Below are 26,198 nucleotides of genomic sequence, written 5' to 3' on the forward strand. Positions count from 1 at the left end.
CTTTTTCTTAACTTCAAGAATTAGAGTATCTCAAGGTAAGAACTTTTCCTATGTGCTGTATTACTATGGCTCATTCATGGGAATTTGAATTAACAAGATGAAATAAAAAAGGGTACATTTAGGATTAATGACCCGAAAATGTCAATGTAATAAAACATAGTGGGCTGTGCATTAAACACAGGAAAGATTCCTCTCTTTGAATCTACTGAGTAGGTGTCATGTTAGCTTGAACGACAGGTCAAATGCAGGACAAGCCGAATAGTGATCAGCCCATTATTCCCCAAAGTGTTTTAAAATCATCCAGAAAATTCAGCATGCAAATGTGATCATAAAGTAAGGCAGGTCACATCTCAGATAATCACAGTGGAACTGAAATTAAAATTAGGAACTTTTTTGTTTATTTTCACTTTTTTCCCCCAGGCTTCAAATTGTAAACGAGAACAGGAACTTGTGGAATAATATCCAGAAATATGAGTGCATTAACTTTCTTTGAAAAGTCTTTATCAAGAGAAGCACATTTCTTAGAACAAAATTTGAAAATACTCTTCTTGCAAAGTTCAGTGTATCTTTCTCTACAAACACAGGGTGGAATAAGAAAGGAGGCACTGCAAAATGAATACCAAAACATATTGCTTTCATTTTCTGTATGTTTTTTGTCCCTCAAAGTTTTGCAAAGAACCATGTGACTCGGATCTCATTTTTTTTATAATCCACTTTTCACTGCTTCTTTAAAAATCACTAGTTTGTTAAAAAGAGGGGTAACAATTTGGGCGTTACTACTTAATGATAAACTCTTGAGGAAGAAATAAAATACAGAAAAACAATGCAAGCAGTGACCGTGTAAATGCTGGTATTTCTGGAGAAAATATATTTTACTGTCAACGAAATGAGAACAAGTTTCCAAAGCTGTCTTGGTGTACAAAGCCAGATTATTTATTGTTTTAGCTTTGCATGCATCTTTGATCTCTCTTCCCATCATTCTACAAAGAATTTAAATCTTTGTAAACCTATTTTTGAACAAAGTGATCTTTACTGTGCTTTTTCTTTTGCATTGATTGAACCTGAGTGGTCCTTGAGATCTCTCTCAAATGATTGCTCTGGGTGCTGCAGTTATGGTTTCATGACTAACTAGCGTTCTTCTATCTCTGCTCTGCTTTTGTGTTCAAGCACAGCATAGAAAGTAGTCAGAAGCTGTGGAAGTAGGGAATATACAAAAGCACAGAGAGACACATTTATTTTGAAGCCTTCTGTTTGCATTGTCTGTGATAAAGTCTAATTTACTGTCAGAGACATTTTCCCCTACATTTAGTGCTAACACGTTCTCCCAGACACAACCCAAACGATGACTGGATCAGTAGCCACCTACGTGAGTGAATAACAGGATTGTTACAGTCTATAGGCTATGTATCTGCCAGTAATTAACAGTGCCTGAGGAAACATTCCTGGACCTTGGAGCTCCAAGAATACAGATTAGCTTGATTCCTGGCCCAGGCCAATTATCTCTCTCCAAAAAATTCCAGAGCTGATCTGGAAGTTAACATGGGCCAGAGGCTATTCAAACAGGAGTTTGCATGTAGTCCCCTTATTTGAGATGCCAAGAGAGTTTAACAGTATGGACACCATGGGCTGTTACAGTGCCAGCTGGCCTCGGCACGGAATTGTCTTGCAGCCATGTTTAATTCAGCAGTCGCAACATAGTCTGGGAATCAAGCCTGCCCAAAGCAGAAAATAAATTGCCAAATATGAATTCTAGCTGGCTAACACAGCTCAAGACCTTCCTACGAGGACTTTCACTGCAGTGATAGGCCTCAAGATTCCTTCACATTCCATTATTAATTCCCCGTACCCACCAACTTTCTTGATCTAAACACAAAGACAATTGAAATTATGTGACTAACAGTAGATGTGAAGATGTAGGGGGGCTGAACCAAGTCTTTATTTTTCCCTCTTGGTGAGTATATAATTAGAGAGAGTTCCTTTCCTGCTTATGCTGTACAAGGTAGATTTGGTGCATATCTGTCTTACCAGAGGGAATTAAGATGCATAAAAAGGTGACTTATTTCAAATGATACCTACAACCTGTCTTTTTCTTCTTAGAAAGTACAATATATTTATTCTACATCAACTCTTCTACATATTAGCTCTTTCAGGGCAGAACAGATTAGTTTCTGCTACGCCTACTGAATCTAATATTGGATAGCAGTCCAGCGAGGATAGTTCTGAACTGTTTTGTTCTTTCGAAATATTCACACTATAGGTGAGATTGTATTTTGCTAGATTGCTAGACTCTCTTATACACTTATAAAACTCAGTTCTGTTTTATTTGCACTAATGCTTTTGTAGGAGAAAGTGGATTTTAAACCAAGCAGAATGCTTGACATCAGAGAGAGGAAACAGGAAGGAAAGGAAGGCCAGTACAGGTGTGGACTTTGTTCACCACTTCTCCTCTCCGAGATACAAGACCAAGTAACCAAGGAACTTATCCTGTAAAGGAAAAGGAAAGCATGAGGCACTAGCAATAGGACATGTGGGTCTGATTTAGAAACATGGCAAATCATGTTCTGACTGCTTCTACAAATAGAGTTTTCTGTGGGATCAAGGTAGTAGTGCTCAAGCCACAGCCCAGAGAGAGAACTGCAGCACATTCTAGTCCGGTGATTGTGTCAACTGCATATCACTGTGTGTGGCAGGCCTTTAGATTAGTACCCAAGTTCTGTATGTTCCATTGTCAGTTTGCTTTCCAGGGAACAATTTAGGTTCTTCTCTTAAACTCACAGGGTGTGAGCTGCACTGGGATATTTTCAGTCATTGGGATGCTCTAATGGAAGTCCTCACCAGCTGTACTCCTAGTTGGGCCTTATTGGTGGCCTTAATAAAAAGGATGCAGAGATACTTTAGAGCATCTTGTGACTACTACCATTTTGATTGTTCTCTGAACTTGTTCCGCAGTCTTCAACACCTTATGTGGAAAGCTTAAACACTTTTCTTTTGAATTTCTGCCTTTGAAATCCCCATGACTTGAACTTGCCCAGGTGGCCTGGCAGTACGCACTTGATGTCCTGATTCCAGTTCTTGTTGTGCTGTTCAGCTGCATCCTCTAAGCAGTATGTCTACACACCCTTATTTCCTGTTTGGAGTTTCTGTGAGATTTTTTTTCACTTTTCAACAGGCTAGTAAGTCATTTTTTAAAAATAAATGAAAATGACTTTATTTACTTGTTCTTTGTTTTCTTCCAAGCCAGCTTTCCAGCTTTGACAGTCTTCATGGAATCATAGAATGGCTTAGGTTGGAAAGGACCGTAGAGATTATCTAGTTCCAACCTCCTTGCCATGGGCAGGGTTGCCAGTCACTAGATCAGGTGGCCCAGGGCCCCATCGAGCCTGGTCTTGAGCACCTCTAGGGACGGAGCATCCACAGCTTCTCTGGGCAGCCTGTGCCAGGGCTTCACCGCCCTCTGAGTAAAGAATTTTTTCTGAACATCTAACTTAAATCTCCCTTCTTTTAGTTTAAAGCTATTCCCCCTTGTCCTATCACTATCTGCCCAAGTAAAAAGACAGTCTCTCTCCTGCTTATAAGCTCCCTTCAAGTACTGGAAGGCTGCAATGAGGTCTCCCTGCAGTCCCTTCTTCTCCAAGCTAAACAAGCCCAATTCCCTCAATCTTTCTTCACAGGAGAGATGCTCCAGCCCTCTGATTATTTTCATGATTACTCTCTGGACCCACTCCAACAGCTCTGTATCCTTCTTGTGCTGGGGGCCCCAGGCCTGGACACAGTACTGCAAATGAGTCCTCACGAGGGCAGAGCAGAGGGGGACAATCACCTCCCTCTCCTTGCTGGTCACCCCTCTTGTGATGCAGCCCAGGATACCGTCGGCCTTCCAGCCCGTGGATCTTAGACGCTGCTGTAACTGAGCGCTGGAAAAGTTCCCCATGGTTTTTAAGGCTGTTGGTGGAACAGTTAACCAATTCTCCCGCCTCACCTCGCCCCTCTCCTCACGGCGTTTTGCTGCTTCTCCAGGAGCTTCCTTGCCTCGGAGCAACTCCGCTCCAACAAAGGGCCGTTACATTGTGTCCTGCTCGCCCCAGGGCAACCCCTGGCTGACTGCTCCCGCTCCGCAGCGCCCCGAGCTGGCAGGGGGCAGCGAGCTCGGCCGCGAAGCACCCGGGGCCGGCACCCTCCTACCGAGAGCGCTTTCCCCTAACCCGTCCGCATGCAAATTGCAGCCCCGCACCAGGAAGTAGGCTGAGAGCCTCCCAGCCAACCGCCTGAAGCGGAGCGAAGTTCCTCCGCCGGCTGCGCCCGTCTCCCGGCCGGCGGGGCAGCAGCGCCGCGCTCCGCAGCTCTCGCCCGGCAGCCCCCGGGAACCGTGGAGTTTCCTCGCTACCGCTCAACTTTCGCACCCAGGAAAGTAAGTAAGTGCCTCCGCCGCCCAGGGGCCTCCGTGCGGGCGGAGGTCGGAACGGGGGAAGCGGGAGGCGGGAGGAGGGGGGCAGCCGGCCGGCCAGCCGGCCCAGGGAGCTCCTGCCCGGGGTGCTCCGTGGGCGCGGGGAGGGAGGAAGGACGGCGGAGCCCGGCGGCTCTTGGGGGCAGTCGGGGTCTCAGAAGAACGCTTTGCCTCTTGCCGCTTTGCCCTGCTCGCGTCGGCTGTGTCAGGCTGCTCGGAGCCCGGCAGCCGGTTGTGCAGGCGACGTCTGAAGGCAGAGCAGCAGCCTCGGGAGGGAGGTGGCCCCTGGGTATTCCTCCTCGATTGCTTCTTCCAGGGGAATATTTCCTGGAGCATCGCCCAGGTTAATGCCGCTTCCTCTTGGCTGTGTGCTCAGACGTACTTTGGCTTAAAAGAAGAGCAAACGGCATTGTGGTGTTTCTTATGTGGTGTTTCCTGCTGGCTGCTACCGTGATGATACTGTGTGCCCAAGGAGTGGTTGACAGGGGCTTTCTCCTGATTTTGATTTTGGATCTGAGCGTCAGGCTAGGTCTGTGTAGTTCTGCATTTGGCATTCCTGTTGAAATTGCATCTTCTGCATGTTGGCAGTGAATGCGTTCACGAAATCCTGTCCTCCTGCTCCACTGACCTCTGTTGGCATGAGAGACTGAAGAGATTAACACTAAAAATTCGCTTAGCTACTTGTATCCACGTATATACAGGAGATATCCTGTATATCAGGATATCTGTATATCTACAGATATGACTTCCCTCTGTATGTATAGGGCACACAAAGGTTCTTATTCTATGGTTTCACCTTAACCCCCTGATCAGTACCTCATCCCTTGCCCTTCATTCACACCTTTGAAAAAAGCCCAGTCTGACCGGTCCTATTTTAGCACATTCTAATGCCAATTGGAAACGACCTGAAGGAGTTTTGTAATCCAGATTAGTTGCAGGTATGAACGGATGGGTAACTCTATACTGATCGTAGTACTACTAAAGACTTATTTTTTTTTTCCTTATTAAAAAAATACTTCTTGTTGTTGGGAAATGGATAAGCTATGCTGGGAAAACAGCTCAATTTTACCAAAGACAGTCAAATTGTGAGAGTTGTTTCAAACCCAGTACTGAATGCAGAGAAGGCATTGCTTATGTTTTGTGAGAGGACTTCATATCTTTGCAGTGGGTACCACCACCAACACAACAACAAAGCGTGTGTGAGAAAAAACATAGTTTTCTCTGAAAAAGCAGCAGCAAGCTGCAGCAGAAATCAATTTGATACTGTTGATAGGACGTTATAAAGTCTTGAGCAAGGATTAAAAATTAATGAATTCTGTGATCAACAGATTTCTCATTCTGTTTCTCTCTTTTGAGATTTGTGGTGTTGTTCTCTCTCCTTTTCAGCTTCGTGAGCTATAGACTAGCTAGAAATGAACTGATTTAATAACATGGAGTTCTATTTTAATTCTATGCTGTTGATATATATATATATAACCATAATGGCGTCGAATGAACTTTCTTGTCAGTACAGTAGTTCACTGACTTGAACTTATTCTGATTTTCTCCTGTGGTTTGTTGAGTAAATAAGGTTGATGTTGTTTATATATAATATATATTTATATATATATATATATGTTTTCCTGTTTGTTTCTATATGAAGGAAAGGCCTCAGCCTTTCCTTGTAAGTGCCTTTGACCAGCAGAATTGCACAATGATTTTTACTGACAGTGCAATGAATTACAAAACTTGGATGTAAGAAGTAAAACCCTATTGCCTTTTAGATGCTTAATATTCCTGGCTTTTAATGTTACTCTTTCAAGAGTATTTCCAGAAATATGATGTTTTCTCTTGCATGTATTTGGGAACGTATAAGCAGCTCTTTCACACACTGTTTTTCTCTGTTTTATCTATGTAATTGAAGTGAGCTCCCTTCCTATGATTTTGTTGACTCTTGTAGGATAAATAGCATCAGGCAGCAGCAGGTGTTTTTGGAAGGGAATTCCTAAAACACGCAGTGCAGATAGTCCAAGGCCCTAGGAACTGAGCTGTGGTGACTCATAAGACCAGAGACACGACGCCTGGCCTTCCTGGTGTTGTATGTTGGAGAGAAGCATTTGACCTATCTATAGCTATTCAGAAGCATTGAAGAACTGCAGTGTTTAATCTGAGATGTGATTCCATTTCCATCTTGAAAAGGAGGCATTTTCCTATCTGTATTTTGCATGTTATTTGGAATCTTAATGAACATCTCTGAGGTTTTTGAGTGGAAACTTACTGGCCGTGTGCCAACTTTTGTTTTTTGTTGAAGAGCCGGGAGATCTGAGGAGGGAGCAAGGTCTTTCTGTCTCTTCATACATGTATGTTCTGAGTAAAGGGCAGCTGTGAGTTTATTTCTTGTGTTCAGGGAAGTGTAGAGCCAGTTTTACTCTTGGGGTTCGCAGAGTTCTTTGTAAAGGCAGCTCTTTGCAAAACTGGATGAACACAGAAAACAAGCAGGGGAGGAACAGCACGAAGGTTTAAAAAAAAGAAAAAAGCAAAAGGACACTAGGTATAGAATAGAATTCATTTCGTTCTGCTTATAGCAGCATGTCTGTAAACAGAGTTGCATTTCCACAGCACTGGCGATCCCTAAAGAGGATGCAAGATGTTGTGTGATAATGCTGGGGATGAGAGGAGAATCCCTTGGCTGGGAATCCTCAGGGCTGTGTGAGCTTGGTGCGAAGCTGATGATACTTCCTCGTGGTGCGATGGAGCTGACTGTATAAATAATTGCACAAAATCATGCAAATCTGTTAAACAGACTGTTATTTAGTCCTTAGCACTCTACGAGTAGCAGCTTCATTCTGTAGAATAAACATTGCCCGGTTTTTCCTTTCTAGGCCATATTCCTACTTCTGTTAGTTACCTGCTGCTTTATTTCTCTCATTTATTTGTGTTATCTCTTTCATATGAGTGTAGGAGTGCTGAAGAGAGAAACACTTCCCAACTTACCAAGCCATGCCACAGGCAACCGTGTAGATATGCAATTTGAAATTACGTTGGCATGAAAACAGCCAACAGCCGGTAGTGAAGCATACAAGTAGGAGGAGACTGCCCTACTACAAACAGCAACAATACCTTCTCAAAGAAATTAGCTTCTACTAACAAAACAAATACAACATAACTGTCCTTTTTGTGTATGTTCCTAGTTTAAATTCTAATTGTCCTTCAGGGAAGGATGTAAGGGTCTGCGCTTTCTTATTTATTTTTGTGTGATGCAAATAGGTTTCCTGTTGACGTTGTCATTAAGTGGCGTCATTTCTGAGGCTGAATCACTCACAGTGGCGTTCGGCATCTTTTCTGAAGATGTGGGTTCATGGTACAAAACGTAAAGTCAGAATTGCATCTTGTGCTGGAAGTATTTGCTCCAAGTACTTACAAATACTTGTGTTCATAGCATACCCTGAAGAACTACTCATTGAGGTGAGTTAATTAGTTATTTTAGTCAGCTGAACATCAGAAGAGAGAAGATATTCTGCCAAACACTGCTGGAGAGAGGAAGAAGACATGAAGGAAAGGTGAAGAGTGTGAGTAGATCTCATGTCTATGAGGGGAAAAATGGAAAACGAGCACTACTCAGGCCAACATCTCCTTTACCTTTGGAGAGCGTTGCCTATCTTTTTCAAGTTCTGGAATCTTAAGTATCTGCAGTTGGTTCCTGTGTTTGCACAACACTATCTGACTTGGTCAGTTCAAAGTACTGAGAAGATAAACGGTCTGTACAGTACGACCTTCTTCCTCTATGGTCTCAGTTGCATGTTGCTTGAGGAGAGGCTAGTTCTTCCTGTCTAAATTGTGGTTGATGTGTTGATGAATTTGTTATTTTATTTGCAAAGGCTTGTTTTTTACTTTACACATTCATTTGACCAAGCCATATAAAGATCATATCAAAGATCGTGTGGTAGCAAACTGCGAGATCTTAAATCTAAAAAATTTGGTAGCTCACTGTATGGATAGAAGTACAGGATACATCTTTTCTTCTGGAGTGATAGTTTTTGGAGTTTTCTCTGTTTTAGCAGGCTGAGCTTGCTAAAAGTTTGGAAGGAATGGGCTCTCTCTGAGGTGGTTTCCTAGCTTTTCATTAGTTGGTTTAACAGAAAGCCATTCCAGGAAGTTTGCCACCAAGTTCATTGTCTCTTAAGTGGATTTACTGTTGTATAACATATTGCTTTATTTTGTGTTTACTTCTTTAGTTTGTACGGATAAGTACAGAGAGACTGCTTAGTTAGTTTATTTATTTTCCTTTTAATGGTATCTTATATTCAAGCTTCTTCTTGGGCATAAACTGAAACAATACGTTATTACAGAAGTTAGTGCAGAGGTAAGTATATTTGGCTGATAAACAGTTTTGCTCTTTCCATATATGACTATACTAGGATCTTGCAACAATATTAACATTAAAAGTCAATTCCTACATTATGCTAATGTATTTGAGAGTTAGTAGACCTGACCTATGTCTAAGTTTTACTCTATCTAGATAATGAAAATATTTCCCAATATTGTCATTGGAACTGGGAAAATTCTAAGAAGCAGTACATCTATTGCATTTATTGAAATTGCCTGCTCTGGCATCATGAGTCTTTTATTCACCAGATGCCGAGGACAGAAACTCTTTTTCTCCAGGGCAACCCCAGCCCTGCCGTGTGTTTTGATGTGATATCTGAACCTCTTCAGTCAGTGCTGATTGCCCTAGCATGACTATGTTTTAGGTCCAGACACATGGGAGCTGAAGAACACAACTGAAATGATGGTCAGTGTTGGTGTCAGTATCACTGAGGAAGTGAAAGTTTTTGGCAAACACACAGGAAGGGGATGGGCAGGAGAAAGAGGAAATCCGATGCTGGATGTTCTGTGTTCAGTTTGTTCAAAAGGTATTGCAAGAGGCATTTGAACATGTAGTTATAGGGTAGCAAAGCATGCAAACAGGGTTTGAAGGACATTTTTACATTGCCAAACGTCTGCTGACCTATACAGAGGCTGAGGAGCAGCATTACAGCCTTGTAGGCGTATAGAAGAAAAGATCTTGCCCTTTAAGCAACTCTCCTGCTTTACTGCTAGCGTGGCACTTTGTCTTCCTTTCTCTGTCATGCAAGGTCTCTGTGCTGTTGCCGCTTGCCAGCTGTGCTCGCACTAGCTGAATGAGATACTGAAGCAGCTATCCTGGTGTCAGTAAAGAAGCACTGTGCCATATTAAGGTGAATGGTAAGCCCATTTCTCTTGGCACATAGATGACCTGGTTGATTGCTTCTGCTGGGCAGGCAACAAACAGCAGTACTGCAACTGGGCCTGACCAGGAGAGCTTACTTCCTTTGAAAATCCCCCTCTTAATTTGCTTGGTAGCAGTTCCCATCCCTCTACCGCTTACTGGAGTGTCAGGAAAGCCTTAGAGTCGCACCGCTTTGAATGATTCTGTTAATAACAATGTGCTGTCCTCCTTCTTTCTTTTCCCTATTTCCTGCAAAAAGCAATATTTCATCTTTTTCCTTCTATAACAGTACTCTCTTCCTACTGCTGTTTCCTTTTCACTTCCCACATCATTTTATTTCAGCAACGTCATTCTTTTTCTGCTTTGTTTTTGGGACTGTTGGTGGTATAGGTCATTTATTTCATCTCTTGATGTGGATCTCTGTGCAGTAACTTTTTCCCCTATCACAAAATAAGCCTCAGCGCCTTGCATAATCCGGTTGTCTTTTGTAATCTACATGTGCTGCCTTATTAGGGAATAAGTGCCCAGAAATATGTACCTCCAGCCTCTTGCAGAGCTCTGAAGTCCCAAAGTGTCTGGCTCAACAGTACTGATATGGCCTTCTCAATGTTTTCAGGAGCCTAAGCCTCCTTTTAGGGCAGCTCTGTTGTTCTATAGATGGCCAGGAAGACTCCTCTATCTAGAACTGGTATTATGTATAGATACAATCTATCTTTAAAGTAAACTATTAGTCATGTTTAATTTAAAAGTGTTCTTAGCTTTTCTTGAAATGGGCTAATTTCCTTCTTAAATATAACCTGTGAGTTGTCTGCTACCCCTTTGTCTGCTATCAGCTGTCTGTGATGTTGTTTCTAGCTCTCTTGGGTCAAGTTTCGTTTCTCTTGTGTGCAGGAAGATATTCCGTGCTGTGTTTGAAGGGTTTTGCAGCCAGTGTTCACCCTCCTTGTAAACCCACCTGGTTTCAGGGCAGCAGCGTGGATTTGTCAGCATGCATGCTGGCCTGGAAGAAGAAACCAAGGCTTCACACCCTGAGTACGTGGCGCTAAGGCAACAGCTTGAGCTCCAGGACTTCTGGGGTGTGCTCTGGTGGCAACATGCCCCAGATACCCTGTCCTCTCGGAAAGGGAAATGTAGCAGAGTTAGTACTGAGAGAGCAGTACAAGCTTTGAAGAACCACCTTCTGTGGAGCAGGCACTAGCAGGAAAGTGGTTTGGCTGGGAGAGTGGTTAAGTGGGGGCAAAAAGGTCCTTCAAGTGAGATATTTCTGTTTTAGATGGAACGTTTAAGCAAGTCTGGGAGCACTGGATACGTGTGTCAGAAAATGGAATATTCAGCTTTTTAATAGCTTATTTGAATTGGAGATGTGAACATTCCTCATTTCTGTAACGGATTTGACTATTTGCAACTGTCATCTTTTCCAGCTATGATTTCCTTGCTTATTTGGCAAAAATAAAAATATCAGGATGTTTAGTATGATATGACACAGAAAAGTCATTGCTCCTTTGAGCAGTGATGCAACTGTTTTATTATACATTCTGTACCTTGTCATATCCATTGAGAAAATGTGCTTTCCTAGGGTCTGGAATTCTCTTTACCCAATTAGTTATTCTTTGCTATTGATAATTTTTTCTCCTGTTATGTCTGTGTTTCTCTGGACTCCCCTCTTCATGTATTTCCCAGTATCAACCCCATTTCTGACCTTTCAGGGATTTCCTCTTCACCTTGTCTCATATGTTTTTTACTGTCCTGAGAACTGTATATTCCCGCAATATTGAAGTGTCTTCGTTGCACAGCACTTAATTCTGTGAGATTCAAATGTAAGTTCATTGTGGAGTCATTACAGTTTTCCTGAACAAGTCCTAGATAACAGTTGTGAACAAACGCTGATTTACTTTTAGTTCTTGTTTGGAAAGTTAGCTGAGTGCTGAAGACATTGTGAGTGCTAAAGTTGTATATAAACAGTGGGGCTTGTGCACTGCCTGTGGTTTCTGCTCACTAATGTATAATGCAGCTTGCCTGTGAGCTCTGTATTTCATATTTGAAATTACAAAGGTTATAAATTTTAACAAGCAGCCAGTACAGTTGTAATAAAAGAGCTGTAAAATTATTGAACTCTGTAGTATGAATATGAAAATAATAATTCTTAGGGAGCTCGTATTTACCACAAGTCTAAATCTACTAAAATTATCACACGTGTTTTTCTGCTCATTAAAGTCTGCATCCTGCACTTTGTTTAGAAAGTCCTGGCCTGAGTCTCTCAGGGTCTATAGAGCTTCTCTGAGATGCATGCAGTCAACTGTAGGATCAGAGCCTGATTCAGTGGAAGTGGCTCTGGTCATAATTGCTAGGTTGGCATCTGCAATCAATCGCTAGGCTCCTGAGCGTTAAGCAGGGCTAGAAACAACAGAAAACATTAAATACGATGCAGTTGAGTCATGATACTTTGTGAAGACACCACTGTTGATTTTAGAGAGAGAAAACAAGATGTCCAGGCACAGCCAAAATAGTAACAGTGGTCAAAGAATTAATGAGTTTCTGAAAATGAAAGAAATGGAAATGTTAAGCAAATGCAGTGTGGTTCTTCAAGTCTGAATAAAACGAAAGTGTTGTCCTCCACTTAGAACTTCTGCTAAGCGTAGCACAACTTATCTCAGATATAAAAGGATTCAAATCAAGTTAATGCTCTTGCATGGCTGCTGTTGCAGGATTTTGAGAACTTTTTTTTCCCTTTCTCATTCTTGCTCTTGAGAAAGGTCCTCTGCAAAGACACATACGTGTTTACAATCTGAAGTGTGTAGTTATTCCTTAGAATGTTTGAACTAGGGACAGCCAACTGAGCTGGCATGCCAGTGCTTCACAGTCCTTTCTCAAGGGTTTCCAAATTCCCATTCTCATTCCTCTCTGAAAATTGGAAGAATGTGAAATATTTAATTTTGGTTAACTTCTGAGAAACTACTTATTCATGCTAATGCATGCAACAAATGTGAAAAGAATACTTAGAAACTTGCGTTATTGGTTCTTACTCCATGTTTGTTCAGTGACATGTATTCTTCTGTGGTTTTACCGTCACCTCAGCTTGAGCATGTTGTTTCACAAGATTTTTAGTAAAGCGTGCTTCTGCCTTTCTGTGCTGGGCTTTCAAACCTGAACTACTTTGCATTCCTTCAGGAACATTTGGTACGTTCACATGTATCTGTATAAAGTCCTGATCTCAATGATGTCATCTAAAACAACTCCAGAAATTGCTTACGCTATAGTTCTTCTAGTTGTATTTTCAATATTTGTAGCAAACTGTTGCTCAGACAATATCCTCTGGCACATCCACGTGCACCCCAAATTACAGCTTAAAACTGTTCACTGAGGTAGGAAAGTCATCTGCAATGTGCGCATTTTAGGTTCGGTGCTCTCAGAGAAATAGAATTAACGTAGAGTGTAAGTTAGATGGATGAGTTGTAAATGGACCAGTGCCAGAATGTGGACTGCACCTTTGAAGTTAAGGGATGTTCTGCTAATTACACCAGTGAGAAGAAGGTGGGGTGGTTCCTGTCATGAACGCTTACACAGTTAGCGCTAAATGTTCTCCTAGTATTACTGTAAAGATTGAATAGTGCAAGACGACATTTCTGCTACTGTAATTTACTGACACCGGATTCGACGGTAGTTTTTATAGAACTATTGCAACTTCCTTTTGCAACTGAAGAAAACTTGCCCAGGGTTTGCATAGTTCCAAGAGGAACTGCAGTCTGGGTGAGAGTGTTAGTATGCATCAGCACGAATGATTCGACCCCAGATTTTCATCCGACTTCAGAGTTCACTCTTAAAACTTAATTACATACCTCAGTACAGTGGACTGTGTTTGAGAAGGATTTGTCTGTGTATATGAAATGTTGAGGGCAGTAGAGCTAATGAAATACAAAGAAGTCTGCTGGAGAAGTAGATCTCTTTTGCAACTGAATTATATGCTGGCTTTTGAAGGGGGTGGAAAAAATACCTGTTTTGTGAGTTACTTGGAAAATCAGTGTTTCAAACAGGTGCCCAAGACGTAGTGTGATACTGTTGTAACGAGATGGCTGTTTCAATGGCAAGTTTGTTCGTGAGTATGTATCAGCACTTAAATGTGGAGGTGGTGGCAGATTAAAACCTCTGACCAGCGGAGGAAGATGGTAAAAGCAGCGTGACACGAAGTAACATGGAGTGGAAAATGACCAGGCTAGCAGAGAGTTAAGATCCATTGATATAGAAATCACTCAGTGGTAATTTAATCACACTAACTTAATTAGTGCTGAAAATGAGTTGTAAGATTTCTAATAACTTGATTTATTCCATGGGGGTAAGGTTACCTGAATTTGGGAGAACAAAAGCTAATATGCCAACATCAGCGCACTATATGCACTGATGATCTGCTCCCCTTTCCCTCAGTTTGTTTAACACACTGAAAACGGAAGATAAAGTCAAAGAAGAAGTGGTATACTTTCTATGAGGCCATCCTCAAAACCTTCACCATGGACTTTTTGACTGTTTTCAAGGACATGTTGTGAAAATTTCATTGTCTTTGAGTCCTCTGTTTACAGTGTGGCAGTGGATTTGAGTTACAGGTACACCTCGAAGCAGGAGATCATATCTGCAAAAGACTTTTTATGGCCAGCAACATCCTTAACTGGTTGAAGGCTGTGTTTATTAGTAACCACTATCTCCCCTTAGTCATAGCAGCTATTGATGATCCTCCCTAACCAATACTTTGTTCATATGTTTGCCCAGGCACATTGAGGCTGAATAATGAGGACTTACCTTATTAGGATGGGATGGAAAAAGGCAATTATACCTTCCAATGCAGCTTCTGGAGCATGCAGACAGAGTGATGCATTTCAGCTGAAGAGTTACCTGGGACACAGTCTGATGATGATATTTAAGAGACAGCCAGACTTTTATGCACTTTACTAAATGTTAGCAAGCTGCTCACTTTGTCCTATGTTTTCTTCTGAAACTCAGTGAAACTGGGAGAAGCTCACTAATTTCTCTTCCATGTGTTACATAGTAAATGCAGATATATGGTATTGCAAAGTAGTCCATACAGAGCAAATGGTTGCTCAGTATAATTTGTGTGGCTACACCTTTGTGTTCAAGTAAATTGACGAGTATGTTCAAATCAACGGTATCAGAGTTGATACACACCACTGATACACACACCACTGTGTGTATGAACAAGGCATTCTGGGCCAATGTAGAAATCTTTGTTGTGCACCTCGAACTACACCTCGTTTAGGAGGCAAAGTGTAGAATGCGAGGGAGGAGACGGCAAGGAGATAGGTAAGTAGTACTGGAGTGAGGGATAGGACGTAGCTTTGTAAATTGGCAAGACCCACAATGGTGAAAGAGAGCAGCAGAGGGGAGTGCTGTGCTAAAAGTGTTCTCAAAAGAAATTGTTAAAAGTTTGTCCCTCTGTCCTTCAGTTTTGCGACTTTGTACCCACAGATTTCTATGCTGTCATGTAGAGGCTACTGCTGGACTTTGCCCCAGAACCTTATCATTTTTGTGGGTGGCGTCCCATTTTCGGGTGCCACAGTGATTGTACCAGTCATTTACAATGGAGGGGAGGAGGATCTTACTACTACTTGTAATCACTGACATCTGTAAAGCTTGAGGCAAATGCTGGACTACTGAACCTTTGGCACATTCACATTATTGGCCAAAGCGGTGAATTTAAAGATGCACAAAATGTATGTGCATCACAGACATGCTCAGACTGTAATGTGGACGTGATCCTTTGAGTTTGCTTGAAGGAGTGTAACACTTCTGAATACTTAGGAAAATTTTTGATTCTCTTTGGTGTAGTGGTTTGGCCAAATTTTCATTTGGAATTGGAGATTTGCTCACATGAAGTTGCTGTTTCTCATTAGTAGAGGCTCTTTACTAGTGAAGAAAATGATATTTTTATGTATAGTTTGCTCAACACTTAAGTTTGTAAAGTATTTGGGAACCTTCCCTTTAAGGTGGTTAACATGGTGACACGCTTCTTCCCCTCTTCTATTTCATACGATCCTTTTGAAGAATTTGATAAAAGTATTTATTCTGTTATGACAAATTAAGATGTTATTTGACCTTTTCCCCTATCTTCAAAAGGTAAAGTACAGTGGAAGAGGAGCTGAGGAAATGGAAGATGCAGTTGCCTGAGGGCTGGCAACATAAATTAATTCATTGTTGAGATTGATTGAAAAGTCTCAAGGATACAGTTGAGTCAAATGACAGTAATAAAATGAATCAAGTGTTATAAGGTCAGAAACCAGATGTTAGTTTAATATAAGACTTGATTTAAAATCAGTGCCAAAGGTACTGACTACATGAATCTGGAACGTTTTCATAATACATGAGGCCTATTATGCAATGTTAACAAAATTACAGTCTAGTGTGGATTAGCTTTCTTGTGCTTTGGTATTTTTTTTTTCAATTGAATAAACAAGGAAAAGAATCAGTATTTTGTATAATCATGTTCTACATCATTTCAAAGTAATATTTGACTTCAGATTTTTTTTTTATCCTTTTACAAGCATAATAACACTATTGTGCTACCATGATGACATTAGTTATTTTCAGTGTTTCTTCTTGATTTCTCTTATTTATTTTTAACTATGGGCAAATTTCTTACATGAAACCAAGAACTTTAGAAGAAAGCTATGGTGGACTCATGGAAAAGAGATAACACTTCTTTCTTAGTCATTGCTCGTTCCCCACCCCATCTGCTACCCCTGTTACAGCTACCGTTCTCAGGTCATCAGTTATGCTGATAACCATTATATTTGTTGCCCATGTCTTTCATGAGATCCCATAAAGATCAGGAAGCTGAGCACTGAATAAACTTATCTTAACCCTGGCGGCGTAGAGGCTAAACAGAAGAAGATTGGACTGTGGATTAGTATCAGTTGAATATAGGAAACTCTTTACATGAACTGATACAATTAGTTTCGCCAAAGCACTCTATAAATGCTATTGCAGTGGTTGTGGAGGGAAGTGCAAAACTTGCCTGGCCACACATAATTTCTACGTAGCCGTATTTGACTATTTCATTCTTGGAAGTTTGCGGTGTGGTAACTTAACATCACTTACTTTCTGTTTGTTAAAGCAGTGTGTTAGTTAATATTAGATGCCACATAGCTAAAATGCCGTATTTTTAACTTAAAAATAAATTAAATTTAAAAAGAAAGAAAGGAGGAGGGGAATAGAAGAAAAGGTTTCTCCTCCGTGTGCAACAAAACACATCAGTACAGCAACTGCAGGTATTCTGTCACACCAGAGGTTTCCTGTTCTCATCTCTCTGAGGGACTGTTATCTGTATGGTCTAATACACAGTACATTTTCACTGTAGTCAGATAGCAGCATGTTTATTTTTTTTTCCCCCCCCATTCTAACTTGAATTTTTTAATTAAAAAAAAAAATCTTTGAGTTGACTTAAACTAGAAATGTTATGTAGTCCTTAGCTGATTTTGATATGCAAACCAATATGGGAAAGGGAAAAAAAAAACAACACTGAAGGGTGAAAGAATGAGTGTCAAAAATGTAATGAGTTCAATAAAGTATTTTGTCAGCCCAGATTGGTGTGGTCAGAATGAGATATTCATGTGCTCATGTTGGGAATTGGGTTCTGAAGGGGAGGAGCAGAAATACTGGTGTGGGACAGAAAAACCAAACGTTGCAGAAGTAATCATGGAATAGATCTGGAATTGTAATGGGAGTGCATGTGTTGGAAAATATTAAGGTGGTAGGGTGATGCTCAATACTGAAAGGAAAATGGTTAAAAGAAAATAATGAGATAGCATGGACAAAGTTGAATTTTCTTTCTCATAATGGCTTAAGAAGAAATTGTGAAAGGCGCTGAATAAGATTGTGGTGCCTGTCTGCTGCACTTCCCCACACTTCTGTCTAGTTATATGTTTGTGTTGCATTGAGACTTTTTAAAAAATATTTTCATTAGCAATGGAGAAAGAGGAGAATGCTTGAGATAATGGGAGGCATTAGAAACACACAGGCATCTGAGAATATTGTGCAGAAAGAACAATCTGGCAAAATAACATGGAGACATTTGATACTAGAGTATAAGGACATGCTTCTGGAGATATGAAAGTCTGCTCTCATGAGAGTTTGTCTTTACTAAAAATGAGACAAGCCTGGATGTTCTAACTGATCACAAGATGATTACAAAAGGCCAGTGTGTTGAAAGTTTAAAAACAGTAAATTCATTGCTGAAATTTATTGGGGAACATATTTCTACCTTTGGAAGAAACAGAAGTGCTGTTTGTTGCAAGGCATTGCTAAAAGTCATCTTGGAGCACATGACCATCTCCAGCCTCCTGCCCTTAGGAGGGGTGAGTTCAAATTGATGCAGAGATGGGGACAGGCTCCTGGGGTGACTGGTTGCAATGGAAAAGACTGCAAGAGCTTGGTCCCTAAAACCTAGGGAAGAGAGTGAGAGATGCGACTTCTTCCTAATTACCTGAGAAGATGAAGAACCATTTAGGCTCAATGCCATTATCGGCCCCAGAGCATGTTTAAGACTGGGAGTTACGAGACGGCTTCAAAGCCAGGTGTGATGAGGATCTGAAACCTTTCACATTTTGTTCTTCCCCACCACCGTGCAGTAACCTCTCTACAGACGGAGCTTTATAACCTTGTTTTAGAACTGATATAATGCAATTGCGCTGCCTTTCCCAGAAAATAACTGTTAGCCTGACGCTGTAATTGTGGTAATAAAGTAATTTAGCTCTTATAAAAGTGCACTCTTGGAAAATTTTATGGTGTAACTTACGTGTTTGAGGATATCTCATAGTCTGCTCCATACACTACAGTGATATTTGTTTTTTGAAGGTTATCCTGTTGGTTAAATTGTTTATCTTTGCCTTTTTATGTATGTGCATGACAAAATATTATTTTAGCTTTGCATCACCCTTCCCCAGAAAGAGATGAAAGCAGTTTAAAGACTCTCTCATTTTTTTTTTCCTCTTGTCTTTGGAAATGCTGCCAGCTGGAATACAATTTCTTATGTTACAGGTACAAGTAGAGTCCTAGGCACATCTGTCGTAGTTGAACACTGGGTAGATGGAGGCTGTTCATGCTCTTTCTTTTAAGCATTCCGAGCTTATGTGGTGGTTCATGCCCCTGTATCTTCTAAGGGATTTATTCAGTTTGAGAGACATGCAGATGATGTAATGTGGTCCAGTAGGAAAGTACTGAATTAAAAAGAGATTAAAATACATGAGGTGAGGAGCAACTGAGACATACATAACCATTTCAGAGGAAAGGCGAGGGAAGAACAAACTGCCAAAGTTCCCCTAGCTGGTCGCTGCTGCAAAAACAAGATGTAGGAAGTGAAACGGGCCCGAAGATAAAAACTGACCCAGGATTTCTCTGCTCGCAAGAGCCCAATTTAATGAAAGTTACCAGGCAGTCAAGGCTTACAACAACAAGTCAACAATAAAGTTTAAGATAAATTAATTCCTTAAACTTGAAGATTGCATTTCTTTATGTATTTTCCTAGAATGGGAAACTTGAGCAGTTAAAGGAAGTGATGAATAAAGTTGGGTGATGTACTGGGAAAGCAGGTGTTGGTGTCCTTGGGCAGGGCTGGCTTACAGTTCTTCCTCCCAAGTGGTTTTAGATCCAAGTTTGTTTGTTTTTCAGACTCAAGTCTCTTCTGCCTTGGCCTTGACCTTGAATGTAATACAGTGCAGTCTCACAAGCTTTATTATTCAGCAGATACGATGAAAGCATCACAGTCTTACCTTCTGGCTTCGGAACTTGTGAAACAGCAGAAAAAAATAGCAGGCATTAAAGGTCACACTAAGATAAAATGAAATTAAACTAGGGAAAAACGGAAGGAGGAAAGGATGTAATTTTCAATTTTTGAAAAACGTTTAAAAAAATGAAAGGATTTACCCCTCTGCTCTCCAAGTTGTTTTAAATTTCCAGCTTTAAAAATGTTATTATATAGTGAAAATAATTGCTTCCAGTTCTTTAATTTGGAATTCTGAAGACAGAAAGCAGTGCTAAAGATCAGAATAATCTGAGGGTCTTCATTTGCTTCTTTATCTTCTCAATGCACCATCTCTATCTTATTTGTACTGGAAAGGCACACTTCTATATATATGCATAATGGAGTCAGTGGCTTTACTGAAAAATTTAATGCTGACGAACCTTGTAATTGAATAGAAATTCACTTTATTTATATATCTGTTTAAGCACATATGTATGTAACTGTTGAAAGCCGAAGCTGCTCACAAAATTGGTGTTTACATACTTGATTGCTGTTCTTTGGATAAACAAATATTTATTGAATAAAATTGAATTGTACGCATACTCACTGTCACAGTTTAAATTCTTTAAAAATACTTTATTATTGGAAGAAAAAAGAGCCAACCCAACAAAGCATCTATTTCAGCTGTTTTCTAAAAATTATTATTGTAGGTAAAGATTAAAATAAAACTGCTCTAAAGAATTGAAAATTCTGTGAGGATTTGAGAATTGCCTACAGTGATACATGACTTAACTCAAGAAAGGCCCAGACGTATCAGGGTGATTTTTCAGGAAGCGGTTTCCGATTTGCACTGTAAATACTGTATGAATCACAAGGATGCCAGTGGTTGTGACTGTGACCAAAGAGAAAGGTATGATCAGCTTTTATACGCTGGAGGGAAACGAAACCTCAAATGCTACTGGTAGCGGATGGACAGGCAGTGGTCACACAGTCTCTGAGTGCTGGAAACAGCAAAAGGCAGATAGAGCAATGGCACTTCTAGGATAGAGAGCAGCTTTTAACCTTCAAGAAATGTTGTGCTGCTTTCTGATACTCCGGAAATCTGCTTTGAAATTAAGACTCTCGTGCTGCTGTAGGAAGATGAAACAGGGAAGATAACGAGGGATTCAGTGGGAAAATTTAAGGTAAATGTCTCTGTAGACATCAAAATTGGTGTCTGTGAAACAACAGTGAAGAGGCTCTGTGTTCCTATGGATAGTTCTGTGCATTTTCAAAGGATGCCTGAACTTGGATTGCTATCACCACACTGTGGGTGTTCGTTCTTTACCTTTCAGCCCTGTGATATGATGCTTTCTGTTACGAGAGAATCTGCCACTTTTAAAAAACATTTTCAGAAGTTATGGCTCTGTTGTGTAGAGTTGATTTTAATTCTATCTTTTGTTCTAGAATTGTGGACAGCACAGTGCATCAAAAGCATGGATGAAAAGTGGTACTTTCTGTATTGAAAAACTATTGTGTGGGAAATGCCTGAGTGGGGACTGATAGTATTTCCTCTGGTGTCTAAATTATTTTTATCTCTGAAGAACAATAACGTAGTGTCGTATGTAATGATACTGTGCTCCTGTATTGTTGTTTTTTTTTTTGCTTTCCTTTTATATCTTCTCAAAACGCTTCCTTGATATTCATTGTGATACAGGAAGAGAGAGCTATGCAAATAAACACTTGATACTAAGTAAAATATTTCATTTATGCATGAATTAACTTTCCCCCTTCAGAATTTCCTTATGAGTACTCTATATAGACTACAAAAGATGCACTCTGCATACACTTCTTACGTTTCAAATCTTTTTTGTTGAATGGGTAATATGTTGGGACTTAAAGTTTGTGATTAACTTTGGTAATTATATAGCATTTGAGATTTTGAAATTCATTATTTAATGTGCTTTGACTGAAACTCCTTTCGGTGCCTGCTGTTTGTATTAGCTCTACGAATCTTTGCTTTAGTACCATTCTCAAAACCCTGGGAATGAACTTCAGATCTCAGTACAAATGTATAATGCTGTGGTTTATAATTCTGACAGCGCAGATGAAATGCGCTGAGTATACACCCTTCAGTATATGCACTGCACTCGGTCACTGAGCAGAGGCTTTTGAAACCAAGACAGTTAAATTTGTTTTGGGTGTAGGACTGTTCTTATAGAGTGTTACATGTGAAGTTATAACCCAGTGCATAAAGCACTAGCATGCATAGGAAGGTAAGGTCTTGTGGCCTTTGAAGAGTTGAAAAAGCTTTCGTTTCACGGTATCAAAAGAATAGGCGCACATTGATCTAGTTCCTAGCACTTAAAAATATTTTCCCAACTTGCTTATTCTTTGTCTTTATGTCTACTTATACTTTGTTTGGAAATAACATAAGGTCAGAAAATAAAATATTACAGATCACATGCTTAACTGCATTGATATGTATATTAAATACTAAACACTTGTTTTATGTCACTGCGTATTTTTCTTATGCAAGAATTACGAGGCTTATTTTGTAAAGAAGCTGGAAGTCTCAGGGTGGATCTACACTGGCATTTCAGTTGGATCAGGATCCCACTCATGAAGCAGTCGGCCCCACTTGCTAGGCTTCAGTTTGCATCATGGAGCAGGCTTAGAGTGCACGAACTGCACTGCTTGGTGAAGGTGCAGGGCTTACTTTTAAGTAAACCATCATCACCCTCTTGCTGTTACTGAACGTTCAGTCCTTGGAGCTGTGCTGGAGTGAGGGGGACAGTAACTCCCCACTGAAGCATGTATTGTCTTCAGCACCAGCTTGGGGCTATTTACTAATTCTGTTTTGCTAATGTAGGTGTGGCTAAGTTCTGTGAGGCTTGGGGTTTTCATCTCCCAAGGGGAAAAAGCAGTTTTTTGTGATGAGGTGTGGGATCTTCTCTGGTGCCATCACACGCATTATTTCACACACTGTATTTGTGCCATTTTACATGACGTTGAGTATACTGCTGTGGTATTAGGTAGCGCCTGAACATTGGTATTACTGTTCCATTGCTGTTATTGTCACAAACAAATAGTAACCTTGATCTTGCAGCAGGACCTCACAACAGGGTCTCTGTTCATGTGCTTTAAGCTGCCAAAAAAAAAATCTTACTAAGAATGCTTTCCTTTGACTTTACATTGACGCTGGGTGAGCTGCAGTCCCCGAAGATATCTTCAGGTTTCCTACAGCAATAGACAAAGGCAATTTGGATCAAATTATCTGATGTCCTCAAATTCAGCAGTTTGTTCTGTAGTAGCAGAATTACCCAAGAGCAAAAAGGTTAGCGCTTAGGTGGCTAAATACCTGATCTTGCAGATACAGCAGGTAATTAAACACTGGGCTTCCAGTAGTCTAGTGTGAGCTTGCAAACAGCAACTTGCTTACAGCTGTACAAAAATTCCCTGTAGACCATTTTACAATAGAACAAGAATCATTCATACATCCACAATTATTAAAAAGAAATAAAAATCTCTCTCTCTCTTTTTTCTTTTTTTCCCCCTAAAAAACTAGCACATAACCCACGCAGAACGGAACACTTGGAAAATCTTCCAGTGCACTTTTTCACAAACTAACATTAGGCATTACAGATGTATGCTTCTAAGGGAAGATCCTAGCTGAAGGTGCCTTCCAGTGCCTACAGGCAGGAGTGGGACATGGAAATGTTGGTGCACAAGAGGGGGAACCAATTCTTCAGAGAGATGGAGGTGAAAGATGTAGTGTAGGGCGCAGCAATCTGCTCTAGCTTCTCCAGCTGTGTTTTGTTCACTGCTGGCTTACTTGGGCCTTACATGTGTGCTGAGCTCTTATTTTGTTTTACATTGTTCTTTAAAGAACTGGCTTTAAAGATTAATTAGGGCAGGGGGATTGAGAGTACGTGCCTGCAAGAGAAAATATGACCGTGAACCTAGCATTAGAGCACTGACCTGAAAGAAGGGAGAGAGGAAGGAAGAAGAGGTTTGAGAAGCATTCCTAGTGGATTCTTTCAAGAGTAAGTAAAATTGCTATCCTCTGAGGGAGGAATATAGAGATAACATGGTGTATGTGTGCTTGCTGAAGTGCTCTGTAATAACATCATGGGATTAGCAGTCAGGTTCCAGCCATGCACATGCTAGCAGCTGTATCTCATCTGACTGAACATGGATGCACATCCTGAGAGAAGGATTTGTGTTGGAGAAGAAATATTTGTGTGATGGTTTGTCATCACTGATACACCTATTGTCTGTTTTAAACTGTTGTAACAGGCTTATCTGAACAAGGATATTCATTGCTGAAGGTCACAGTAGCAGCATATCTGCCCTGGAGCCAGGACTGCACAAACCATCAGCCTGGTGCGAGACAGGGATTTGAATCCAGCTGAGCTCCCTGCTAGATTGGCAAATGCAAAATAAAGTGGGGAGATACGGGCATGGCTAACTCCAGCTGCAGTTCTCATCATTCGGAGTGGATTATTTCTTTGTTTCCCGAAGATCTGCTACACTAGAGCCTCTGCAATATTTCTTACAGCTTCAAAGCAGCCTTCTCTAAAACACTGAAGCGGGTTTTCACTACAGTAATTATATTTGCTCTTATATTTATTTTGAAGCTCACAGAAGAATCAGAAAGATGGAAAGGGGCTGGCTGAGGAGAAAAGATGATAAATCTAAAAATGTTGGAATGGGAAATAAATATTTTGAAATATTTACTTCATCTGTGGATTGAGACAATAAATTGTTCTTTTTTTCCTTGGCATCAGAAAAAATCTTACGGTGTGTGTTCCTAACGTTAAGTTGTTCTTCCAGTGAACTATTGTATATACAAAGGAAGTAAATTTTTGCTACATAAACCAGAAGACTCTATGGGAAACTGCTTGGTTTATGGCATAATGTTTTGTTTAATACCTTTTTTATTCCAACAGGAAATATGGGATGTATAAAATCAAAAAGGAAAGAGAATCTGCATGGAGATGGGCTAGATTTGAAGAATCAACCAGTACGTAAAACTGAACGAACTATTTATGTGAGGGATCCAACGTCCAATAAACAGCAAAGGCCAGTAAGTAGATAGTCTCAGGGGAGAATTCCACTAGCAAGATCAAAGCATGACTGGCATAGCTTAAATTTCAATCCAAAACACATGCATGAAGAAATTCAAATTGATCCTTGGTCTGCAATTTGGCTTCTAGTGTTGTGCAGTTCCCACTCAAAGAGTACATACAAAAAATGTTACTGATTGATGAATTACATCGTTTTATGTGTTGTAACTTGTATTGTTTTCTGCATGAAAGCAGTAATCCTTGGGAGACTTTTGACCTAAATGTAGATGTCTGTAGAAGAATGCTAGGTAACTTTAGAGACATCATCGTTGGATATTAATAGCAGTGGGATCCTGGTGGTGATTACTTCTGTTTAAAAAGTTTTAAGTGAGAATCTTTACCAGTTGTAGTCAACCTTCCTTTTCTTCACTGAAGGCCAGTATTTGACCTTGCACAAGGTGTGCATGTAAGGGAACAGGAGAGGAGCAGAATGGGTGAAGTTCTGAAGCAGGCAGTACTGTGGTGAAAGAGGAACAAGCTAAGGGAAGTTCCTTGTGTGCTATCTAGCAAGAAAGAAGGGGTGCTGGGAAGGGGAATCCCACTGGTTAGTAAGTAGGTTTGCTATTTTGCAGATTTACTCATACCTCTTTTCCCCACTCCCTCTTCTGAAGAAGAAAGAGTATTTCTTAACTGTCCTTATTCAGGGACTGTATTCTCTGTGGATGTTGATTGCTCCCTTCTATTGTGTGTCACCAGCTGACACGGTACGCTCTGAATCAGTGTATGCAAATCACAATTACTGTTTGCGTTGCTTTTAATTAGTTTTTTGTTCCTCTTACAGAACTTTAGAAATACAGCTGTGCTTGTAGTTCTTTAGCGTGACAGTTCCTCACACTAGCAATGTGATACTAACTAACTGTCCAGTTGAACTGTCCTATGTAAAACCTGTTCAGCAGAAGTTGCAAAATGTGAACTTTCCCACAGCTTGTTAAACAGCTTCCTGGGGTCTGAACTGCTTACTTCAAAATCTAGTTGGGTTTTACTGTATTTTCCTTATTGTAAATTGCTTTTGATGAGTGGTCGAAAATGATTGCAAAATGCTTCCTAAGACATATACGATAATACCAAAGCAACTGAATAATGTGTAACTGTAATGTTCAATTGTCTCAAAGATCTAAAACTGCTTAATTAAAGGCATATTTCGTTGTAGGCAAATACAGATGCACACCTTCTACCAGGACAGATATTTGCCAATGAAGGTACGTTTTCCTAAGGAATCTTTCTGCCTACATGCTATGTCCTCATCAGCTTATGAAATAACGAGAATATTCCTTTGCCTTTCTATGTTTGTAGAACCAGAAGAGCAAGGAGTCATTGTAGTAGCTCTGTACCCTTACGATGGCATTCATGAAGATGACTTGTCTTTCAAAAAAGGAGAAAAACTGAAAGTTATTGAGCAGTGAGTATGATAGTTCTGATTGTATTGTAATTTTTTTTGTTTTTGGACTTCTAAAATTCCTTTGTAATTTTTTGATACGCCACTTGTAATGCGATTGTACAGATGTTAAAGAACATCCCATATATGTGAAAATATAAATGTAAATAGGGCTTGGCCGCTGTCCTTGGTAAGGATAACCAAACTTTGATCTAATGGGGGCAATCACTTCTAAGTGGAGCCTGAGTAGAGGGGAAAGGCGTTTTTTCTTTCTTCAGCACAACAGAACCTGAACAACCATT

General features: G+C 40.4%; 1 protein-coding gene and 1 long non-coding RNA gene across 6 annotated transcripts in view; one reads left to right on the forward strand and one right to left on the reverse strand.

Annotated features, from left to right (window-relative positions):
* On the reverse strand, positions 376 to 4,117 carry LOC110393411. The gene is made up of 2 exons (XR_002434997.1): positions 3,980 to 4,117; positions 376 to 2,484 (listed from the first exon to the last, which is right to left on the reverse strand). It is a non-coding gene; the product is annotated as an uncharacterized LOC110393411 (long non-coding RNA).
* Positions 4,267 to 26,198, forward strand: part of LYN (LYN proto-oncogene, Src family tyrosine kinase) — a 48,761-nt gene continuing 26,829 nt past the window's right edge. Inside the window, exons 1-4 of one of the 5 annotated variants that reach the window (XM_021386281.1) lie at positions 4,267 to 4,408; positions 24,345 to 24,418; positions 25,672 to 25,720; positions 25,815 to 25,920. In XM_021386281.1, the coding sequence (XP_021241956.1) occupies positions 24,350 to 24,418; positions 25,672 to 25,720; positions 25,815 to 25,920 (224 nt within the window). In that variant the 5' untranslated portion in view covers positions 4,267 to 4,408; positions 24,345 to 24,349. Of the gene's footprint in view, positions 4,413 to 20,316; positions 20,598 to 24,344; positions 24,482 to 25,671; positions 25,721 to 25,814; positions 25,921 to 26,198 lie in introns of those variants that run through there. The other 4 variants (XM_021386277.1, XM_021386282.1, XM_021386278.1 and 1 more) reach the window with 4 other exon arrangements.

This window comes from Numida meleagris, chromosome 2 (assembly GCF_002078875.1).
Source record: "Numida meleagris isolate 19003 breed g44 Domestic line chromosome 2, NumMel1.0, whole genome shotgun sequence".
NCBI lineage: Eukaryota > Metazoa > Chordata > Aves > Galliformes > Numididae > Numida > Numida meleagris.